The sequence below is a fragment of the Acyrthosiphon pisum genome, chromosome A2, assembly GCF_005508785.2.
Source record: "Acyrthosiphon pisum isolate AL4f chromosome A2, pea_aphid_22Mar2018_4r6ur, whole genome shotgun sequence".
Taxonomy (NCBI): Eukaryota; Metazoa; Arthropoda; class Insecta; order Hemiptera; family Aphididae; genus Acyrthosiphon; species Acyrthosiphon pisum.
The window spans coordinates 60,742,079-60,753,347 of record NC_042495.1 but is presented as its reverse complement, the minus strand read 5'-3'; the positions used below and the strand labels follow the sequence as shown (position 1 = coordinate 60,753,347).

The 11,269-nt window shown below is 24.9% G+C and overlaps 1 protein-coding gene across 1 annotated transcript in view; it reads right to left on the bottom strand.

The window, feature by feature from the left end:
• LOC100168979 (probable G-protein coupled receptor CG31760) overlaps positions 1 to 11,269 on the bottom strand; it is a 268,373-nt gene that overhangs the window by 229,887 nt on the left and 27,217 nt on the right. Inside the window, exon 2 of the mRNA XM_029489788.1 lies at positions 10,692 to 11,088. Within this exon, the coding sequence (XP_029345648.1) occupies positions 10,692 to 11,000 (309 nt within the window). The 5' untranslated portion in view covers positions 11,001 to 11,088. The remainder of the gene's footprint in view (positions 1 to 10,691; positions 11,089 to 11,269) is intronic.

The window sequence follows — 11,269 nt, the reverse complement described above, 5'->3', positions numbered from 1 at the left end:
ATATAATAAAAATATCATAATATTTATAAAATATAATAATATACGTTAAAGTTTTAAGTCCCCACGAATAATATTTTTGAATTACATAAAAATAACAAAAATCGTTATTCTTTGTTTAATTCAAATTATTTTAAATAGCTTAACATTAGTCTAAATATTTTTAAAATCGGATGGAGTACAAAGGATGATTTAAGCAACATTGGAATGTTTCAAGTTTCTAAAACTTAAACTTTTTGAGCAACAAAAAAAATAAAAAAATAAAACCATTTGAAATGAAATTTGGACAACTTATGAGGAACCTTGCATTGAATTACCAAGCTTTTTTACTTAATAATTAAAATTGAATCCATACAAAAAACGGAAAAAAACCTAATTAAAGTCGACGATTTAAAACACCTACCAATAGAACAGAAAAATACAAGACATTGAGAAATGAAAATTATTTAAAATGCTTTCATACCTTATGAATGCTATGATAATATGTATACTCGGTGGAAATTCAAGTATCCATTATATAATTTTATATAATATATTTATTCATTTTTGAGTTAAAATAAAAAAACAAATTGATTTTGTTAAAAACTAGTTTTGCATCAAAATTTCATTTTTCCGTAATTTTATTTTGTTTTTCTGTTTATTTTGAAAAGAAAACCAGGAACTACTCTCAAAGTAGAACATTTATACTGCTCCATAAGGTAGCAATTCATACACACACACACACACACACAAACATCATTGTAAAATCAATGATTTCATCGGAGCGATCAGAACCTAAAATAATAATCACAATGCTTTGTTTTGGAAACACAAGCAATTTATTTAAGATGACGTAGATATATAAAATAATTTTGTTAGTTTTTTTAGTATACAGTTTCATTCATATTATTCGATACTTTAATATTTAGTTCAAACAAATTTTAATCCAACCATTTTGTGATTATATTTTTTAAAAATATTATAAAAAAAAAATTGACCTATAATAGGTATTAATAATAAATTCCAAATTAATCATATCACAATATCAATCAGGTAACGCGTTATACATCAACAACAAACCGTTGTGCTATCATAGATATATAAAAGTATACTTTAGAAGTTTCAAGTACCCACAAGTAATATTATACAATCACAACAAAATAACTAAAATAGTTATTCCAGGCTTTTTAATATGTAATTTCGTCCAAATTTAAACTTAAAATGACTATAAAAATAAACTGTGCTTATGTATTTCTTAGAATTTTTGGTAACAGAGATAAATATTTACGTGGAATCTTGTTTTAAATTTTCAATCCTTAGATATAAAAGTTAAACATTTTATAATTTTTTAACTACAACATAATTATTCAATTTTAAATTTGATAAATTTTTTTCAAAATTTCACCTTCAAATGCTTATAAAAATAAATTGTGCCTATGTATTTTTAATATTTTTCAACTGCTATTGTAACAATATATTAGGAGCCTTGTATTAAATTTTTACATTTTTTTGCCCAATAGATAAAACTTTATTGATATTTATAGAAAAAAAAACTTAAAAAATTTAAAACTTACAATGTACGTAAACATCTCAAAAAAAGTCGAATTATTTTCAAAATTTTATCGTATATAGAAAATGCAAATATAAACATTCAGTGAAATTTTCAAGTTTCTACAGTCACTCGTTTTTTAATTACAATAAAATAAAATAATCGTTACGTAAGAAATCGAGTGAATATCAAATGTTGTAAAAATATGAATTTCAAACGCTCATAAAAATTTAATTTGAGTTTCTTATAGACTTTTTTTTTTTGATAAAGGTAGATTATCCTATAAAGAATCTTGTATTACATTTTAAAATCTTAGTTCTAAAAAGAAAAAATTTTACGAATTATTAACTCAAAATAATTTGCTAATTTTCGTGATTTTTACATATTTTGTCAATTTTTGAACTTTAAATGCTAATTAAAAAAAACTGTGACTAAGGATTTTTAATATTTTTCAAATGTCATTGTAACAATATATTAGGAGCCTTGTATTACATTTTCGAGTATTTTTACTCAACAAATAATGTTTTATTGACATTCATAGAAATAAAAACTAATTGAATTGGAAACTGAAATTGTCCGTAAACAGCTCAAAACAAATTAAAATATTTTGAAAATTTTGTCATGTATAGAAAATGGAAATATAAACAACCAGTGAAAATTTCATGTATCGACAGTCATTCGTTTTAAAGTTACACCAAAAACCAAAATCAATTTTCTCGAAAACAGATTTTGCGTAAAAATTCCCGTTTTTCCTTAATTTTTCTTTTGTTTTTCACTTTTGAGCCCCCAAAGTACCAACTAGATTCACTATCCTATCAGAAAAGGTACTGTTGAAGAAAATCCAAGCACTTTTACTGTCCTAAAAGGTGATGACAGACACAAAAAAATAAAAAAATAAAAAAAAACACACATCATTGTAAAATCAATACATTCATCGTTTCACTCAGAATCTAAAATACCATATACTACGTACAAAACAAAAATATTTCTACGAAAAATAATTATTTGATTACAACAAAATTCAATTTAAATAAAATATTCAATTATTTGAAATACAGGACTTTTTCTTAGAACCGATGAAAACCTAAAAGAACCGGAAAACGTATTATTCATTAAAATGGGGTTCCAGTTCTAATTCCGGTTCTAAGCATTGTAAAAAATGGATTCCGGTTCTGGTTCTTAGATTTTCTCTAAGAACCGGTTCCAGAACCGCTACTTTCGGTTCCGGTTCCAGTCCCTGATCTGTATAAATTATTGGAACTAGAAAGGAACGAACAATTTTGTTATTTTTCCTTAAAAAAAAGAACTAGTTTATTTTCTCGTTCTTTTTTTATAAAAAAGAATTCGTTCATCGTGCCGTTCCTTTAAAAGGAATTCGTTCAGGAATCCGTTCCTTCCAAACACTGAATATTAACAATATAATCAAAGTAATATTTTCGACAATAATTAATTCAACCTACCATATGACTTATAAATACTTATTATATTATCATAAAATATGCTTAGTAATAATAATATATGCTAATATTATATCGATTTTGATCAGAATCGTTTTTCGTTAGCAATGATTTATCATATAATTTAAACCTAATAGGTACTTACATTAAAGCGACTTAATAAATTCGAGTACACTTGACACAAATTGTGAAGCAAAGTGGATAGCTACTTTCCCACTTTTTTTTCACTTTATTCAAATATTACAATCATCTAATTACATACGTTAAAAGGTTTTTCATAAACTACCTATTTAATTCAATACTAATAGACAATTTAAATATTTATATTATTTAATTGATATTATTGATACATACCAACGTTCACATTGTAAAAAATTCAGATGATGAATTTAAATAAATAAATTACAAACTATAGCGTTTTATAATTTTATTGGTCTAATTTTAATATGTATTTTATTCAACTGTAAGTTCTCGAATATATCAAATTTTTTTATGACACTTACCCATATAATATTAAATGATGAACATTTTTAGCCACAAATTTTATATAATCGAATTTCTATAAATTAATTTCTTGAATTTAAAAGTCTTCAGGTAATTTTTTATTTCAGAGGCATTTGATTTTATTCTAAAAACTTTAGTTTGGAATATTTGATTTTTGTATGCACATTATTTTACTACAAACAGAATAGGTGTCAATAACTGAATATAATATATTACTAATAGTAAGCATTTTTTTATTTGTAGTGTACCTAAATTGTTTATTTAAGATTGGAAGTGACACTGGTTCCCTTGTTGTAGTTTAATAGAAATAGATGATCATCACGCAGCCATTTATCCAATTTTACATCAAGGACTACTGGCTGGTAAACCTATGTACGAGTATAGGTATATTTTAACCCACGTATTATATCCATTATACATTATCAAATGAAAGTTGTTGTGGTAAACGGTAACCACGTTGGCTTAATATAACTCCCATGCTTTCTAATTTGTGTCTTTCCGTGTTTACACCAGTTAGAGATTGCCCATTGGAACGATATTATAGTTTGCAATTAATCAGTATAGATAGGGTAATATTTTTAGGAATATTAGATTTATAAAATATATTAAATTATATAGTTACACATTTAGATCGTTACTAAATAATTTAGTAATGTTTACAATAATTATTATAATTTCTTACATTATAATTAATCTCGCAGCATTAAAATATTACATATGTATAAAATAAATAATTGATACGTCGAACCTGTATGTACGGTAATTGCATACCCTGAACGCCGTCATACATATGTATATATATATACATATAATATTATATACATCAATAACAATTTTCGCTAATTTTCAGAATATTAATTAAAAAATTAATTATGGAAAATTAAGAAATTGTGTGCGGAACCCGTTTACAAAAAAATCAGCCTTATATTTTTTGTAGTTAAAAAAATGATTGACAATATACAAAGAAAAAACATGAACATTTGCTAATTATTTTATAACAGAAAATTCATTACATTTTGAGGCTTGAACATTATACAAGGCTTCTCATCGTTTTTCGCACAATTTTATGCAAAATATCAAAAAAAAAAAATTATTAAACTTACTTACGTTTTATACACCTACATTGATAGGTATCTATACTTTTAGTTCAAAATTTTACAAAATTTTTAGTATATCCGAACGTAAATAATTGAATTTTCCTCCAACGATTTTAGTTAGTTATTTTATTATAATTCAAATAATATTAAAAGCAGGAACTTTAAACGTTTCATCATTATTTATAACGTATATTGTTATTAATTTTTCAATAGGCAATGCAATTTCCAAAATATTTAGACAAATTTTAAGCTATTAATTATACTACGAACCTATTCGCAACATTATACGGTACATCAGTATTGACTTATGAGTTAATAGCAATGGTAAAAGATAGTATATCATAATAATTAATAAAATAATCTATGCAAGGTTTTCGGTAAAAGTTGGGTTAACTTACCATACATAACCAATAGAAAAATAAATTACTCAAAGTAATATATAAATAAATTATAAAATATCCTTAGAAGTAGATATGCAAACTAACCCAACCTAACCTTGCACACAAACTGTGCTCCGCAGAATCATTTTTCGTTTTCTATGAGTTTTACACTAAAATTAAACATATCCATTACAGTGAACTCAATGACGATGTACAATCTAAACAAACTATATACATCATCAGAATGTCTCCCTTTTTCATTTATTATTATGTTTTCACAATTTAATTACAATTGCCACTTTTCACCCTTTCATAGTTATATATATATATATATATATTACATGTATAACCCAGGGGTCGACAATGGTGGCCCGTGGAGAGGAAATAACTGGACCACCAAGAATATTTTTTTTAATGCTGGTTTTCCGCACATAATAGATATATTTTTATGTATTTTTATGTTGTGTTTGAATTTATTTTGGCTCCACTACATATGTAAAACTTCGTTATCCAAAATTACGTTTTAAAAAAATAAATATCGTTCAAGATTAACTGATCACCACCTTCAAAACACTGCACATTAGTTGTTGTCCAAGAGTAGATACAACATTTTAAAAAACTGGTTAATATTATATTATATTAAATAAACTAAAGAGTTTTAAATAGCTTAAACTGTATTTTTAACACAAAAATTAAACGTAAATTTTATTGTTGTGGTGTCTATAACAATAACTTATATGAATAGGACTATATATAATTTTACTAGGAGCATCATTATGCATACGTGGGTTATATAACTATTAAGTATCAATTTTAATTACATTTATCTTTTTTATATGAATATTTTATACGAATAAAATATTATTATTCCACCACAGGATGGTACCGTATTTATGTTTGAAATATATTTTTCTGAAACAATAGCTGACTTCAATAATTTATTATTTATGTTAAAATAAATCTATCAACTTTTTCAGCAAACAGTTTATGTGTAAGCATTTTAAATGCTCTTTTGTGTGTAAACAAAAAACAAATCTTATTAAGTACGCGTGAATAATAGGTTTATACGTTTCATCATTAATCGTAATTATATTGGATAATTTTAAAACAATGAAATGTCTTTATAATAGGTAGTTAGATGAATTTACACTTCAATTTTTGAAAAATGTATAAATAACCTTCGCTCTTCCGTTTCAATGCGTATTATACAAGTCTAATCTGATCGAATAACGTATTGAGATATTTTTTTACTATTACAGTTTTTTGTTTTAAATAATTACATAATCCGCTCACGTTTTCTTCCAAAACCGATTTATATTCTATTTAATTATACGGAAATGTATTCTTTAAAATATATATTATATATTATAATTACAAAAAAAATGTAAGAAAATATGTTCCAAAAATATATTATACACCATAAATAATATCAATAGTATCATTTTATTTTGATCAGATACCTAGTCAACTTCCATTACTCTTATAACACATAAAAAACATAGTGATAACGTGTTAAATTATGATTCAAAAATCACAATTTTTTTTTAAACATTCATATCAATTTATCAAGTACTCATTGTTATTGTTAATCACGGGAATAATATGAATTATTTCAAACATACTAATACTGTCCATAGTTTATTGTATATATTTTATAACGTTTCAATTGATTAATCATTTATTATTTATGCTTATGTTATTACATTATCAGGTTTAAGTTGTCACTCTTTGATAGAAATGCACTGATATTTGACACGTCATAATATTTCGAAACAACAAATTATATTTATATTATATTTTATAAAAAAATTACACCCTATCCAATTTTGCTGAGATGGATTAATAATAACTAAAATGTATAATAATATGACTTTTTAAAGTTTAAACACAATTATATATTAATTTATGGTACACAATAAAATACTTAAATAAAAAAAAAAAAAATAGTTTATACGGAAATCAATATAAAATCGTGGATTATACCATTATACTATTTTTACAAGCGATTATATCATTATCTATTGTATTTAATATTTTTTTTTTCAAACGTATACAATTTAATACAAATATTATTTTATATTTTAACCAATTTTTATTTTATTTTTTAAATTTGATGAATGTTTATTAAATCTTTATTAGTTAAGTTATAATATATATTTTTAATAGGTACCTACTGGCTACTGCAATGTATTAATTAATACAGATCATGATTACTTTTAAACAAATGATAATAATTTATTATTATACCTAGGCTTTGAATTAAAATTATTATTTAATCTTACTGTGGTTACTTTTACTACCGTTACTAAAATCAATAATAATTTCAGAAAATATTATTTACGTTTAGTAGGTATATGTTTTAGTTTTAAGTTTTTTATTTTATTATTAAACAAACAAAAATTATATTATTTTAATTTCATAATTATTCCTTCGCTAAATATCATATATATTAATAATTAATATTGTATTAACTTTTGTTAGTTTACATTGTTAACAAAGTATTTTTCTTAGTTATTTTAATTTAAACAATAAAATATTTTTTTTATAATTTTCTTCAAAATACATCTTTGAATAAAGTAACTAGATTAAAAATGTTTTGTTGTTATATATATATATATATATATATATATATTTTTTACAATATTCTTTAGCTCTGATTTGTTAATTTTATTTAAACTTCACATAATTGTATTGGTGAACCTAATCAATAGTAAATTTTATTTACGATAATTTCATAAAAATTTTGATTTATTTTAACGTCAAATAAAAATAAGACTGACGTTTAAAAATAGAGATTTAATGCATTTTGAATGAATTGGCGTAAGACTGTTCAAACTACACTTAAATGTCCGTTAGTTTGATTAAAATGTATGTTCGAAATAAAAATATATAATTTACACTTCGCAGAAGATATTATATATTTCTATCTTGTTAGAAATTCCTATGCTAATAATAATGGTCATCTTTTAAATGAATAATATTATAACCTGATTACAAGGTTTTTCGTTTTACGTCCCTAACAAACACATAAATTGTATTATAGAATGTATATTAAATAACTAGAATGTGAAAATATAATATAAAAGTAATTACAATATTATTATTAGACTAAAATACATAATAGACATAAAAAATGTAGTATATACAAACCTATAAACTAATATTATTAAATCAACAGTAATATAAATTTAATATACCACCAACATCAACAAAGTTTTTAAAAAAAAATACAATATTTGTTTGATAATATTCCATCATCATTTGTGAGATGAATACCTGTTTTATTTTTTACATAATCAAAAAAGTTTCCATTAAAATATCGTTGAGCTATCCACTCTGTAGTTTGATTAATTTGAATATTTTTTCATGATTATTTTTTTGTTCAAACTACTTATTTAAACAACGAATCACTTCTACGAATATTTTTTGGTGTTGTTCTTATTAGAATTTTTAATAGTTTCGCCAACATAAATAAATGTCTCCTAATGAGTGCTCGTTTTCTGATTGGATAAATGAATGTATTGGTTTTACAATGATGTGTGCTTAATGTTTTTTTTTTTATGGGAAACTTTTTACAGTAGATAAAATGCTTTAACCTTCAACTATAAGGATGGATTATGGTAGTAAGTTAAATCTAGTTGAAACTTGGGAAGAGGGGAGGTTTATGTTATTATTAAAAAAAATATTGTTTATAGAAACTTATGGCAATTTATTATCCACTATTAGTTAGTTTATAATTTTCTAATAGTAACTATACAATATTTTCCAAATAATCAGACTAATTTCAAGCTATTTATAAACATTTCCTACAAGTGTTATGGTCAGACAAAAAGTTGCATTTAAAAAAAAAAAAAAATAGTCTAATATTGATTCTTCATATTGGGATAAGAAAAGTTATTAGAACTTATAATAACCATCAAGTATTTTAAAACTTTTGTTTGATAATATACTATTTTTAATATAATTTATCAAAATACATTTTGAATATTTTTACAAAAGGTACTCTATTTTTAAATATATTATATTTTCAAATTAATTTAGAATTAGTACCGAATACGTTGTATGAAGTATTATTATACGCTTTTAATAAATTCAAGATTTTCCCGAATATGAAAATACTTGGTCTAACTTTAGTATAAGTTTTAATTTATCGTGTTTTGTTCATACAAGTTAGATACCTGCCTACATTGCATTTTGCGTGTTCAATACATTACTTAGTACTTAATATTATTAGTTAATATAAATAAATTACATATTAAAACAATTTAAAAACTTAAATATAAATATTTAATTAAATAATTGACATGCTTGTTGTTATCTTTTATTTTGCTAACTCTTGTTTTAACATAACATTGACAATAATTATGATAATAAATATTATTCGTGTTTCTGCAAATTTTGGAATATTGTTTTAATCTGTCAGTTTTACAAAAGATCTTGCTTCATAAATGTAATGATTTAATTGAAAAGAATAGAAACTTTTAAAGGATAGATATATTTTTTAATTAAATCTAACTCTGAACGTTCGCAAGAAAAGAGTTGGGAAAGTAAACTTAGATGAACAAATATGATATTTTTTTAAAGGTAAATTTTAATAACGTGACCAACTCTAAGTATATTTTATACAATATATAATTTAACAATATAAAGTTTCGTAAAATATTTAAACTATTTTACATACAACTAAAAATAATTTAATTTAAAACGATAGGTTTGTATTTCCTTCCTGTACAATGTAAATATCACCATTTAACCTTTGTTCTAAATGCTTTGTTATATAATATTAAACATAACATATCAATTGACATGTTTTTGGAAATGTTTATGTGAGTATAATATACAGCGCCAACATTGAAATTTATACATTACACGATTAATAAAATACGTATATTATAATATTTTTAATGTTAGCATTTTCTTAATTCTCATGAGTAAAATTAATTAAATTTGGTAAGAGTGCTATTTACCATATTAAGTACAATAATATGTGATTAGCACAATTTGTTATTAGTGGCATAATACGATTTCCGGCTGATTGATTGGATCGATAGAATTTTAAGCTCATAATAATATCCTGTACAACTGAAGTGGGTTTTTTTTTAAATCTTTTGTCTCGTAAGAAAAAAAAGTATTAAATTATTATCCCGAATGTTCATGACCCGACTGATGACGCGTAACATAGCCTTTTATAATCCTTTATTTTTAACAATATAATTCTGTCAGCTCAACGTCATATTAGTATATAAAAAACGATATGATGACAATAATTATTTTTAGAAATCAATTTAAAACAGAATGTAAAAAAAATATAGGAAATATAGTAAGACGAGGGTGATAAGAAATAAGGAAAAAAGCTAAATGCGTAGATACCGAAGAGTATCTCCAAGTATAACTTTTTTTTTCTTATAGTATACAGAGTGAGATATTTAATCTGAGATATTAATTTATGTCTCAGTTGCTTTTATATATAATGAAAACCATCCATATAATCATTAGGTACAAATGTATACATTGTATACAATATTTTTAAAAAATACTTGTTTTTAATCAAATTGGTACGTCTCATAAAGTATAAGAAAATATCAATTCAAATTTCGATGTTTGAAAATGTTGATCTAATCTTTTAAAAACCGTTGAAAATTATTTTGTAAAAATAAAATCGATTTTTCTCTTTCGTACAGATTATACTAATATACTATCTCAAATTATAGATCAAAACGTTACTCACCTGAGCGTACCGGTCAACGACGCCCTCGCCGAGGTTGAGGTGCGTACCGGCAGTGCAGTTGTCGCCCAACTGTTGTTGCGACTCGACGATCCGCAGAAGCCGGTTGACGATGTCGTTGTCCAGTTCGCTGGCGGTGGCCGTGGCCGTCTGCTGCGGTTTGGCCGGCGCCTGTACGTTCGGCCGCAGGTTCCTGGCATTCCGCGACCGGCCGTGCCGTATGGCCGCACTCTGTCCATCACAACCAGTGGCCGCGCACTGCAACAGCACCAACGCCGTGGCCACCAGCGCGGCTGTGCCCGTGGCCGGCATGGCGTGTCTATCGACCGTTGTTACCGCGGCGGTGACGGTGGCCAACGCATCGAACTCAGCTGCCCACCCACTCACCGCTTGTTCACCCCTGTAGTGGAAACATACGAAAAGTCACACATCACAACAGAGCACATAATATTTATCGCATGCATGACGTCCACTACGGGCTGTAGCGTTGTTTTGATCAGTTTGTTGGTAAAAAAAAAGGTACATTAATATTTGCAGCAGTCGAGTTAAAATTTATTTTACACATTTTTTTTATTCTCTTT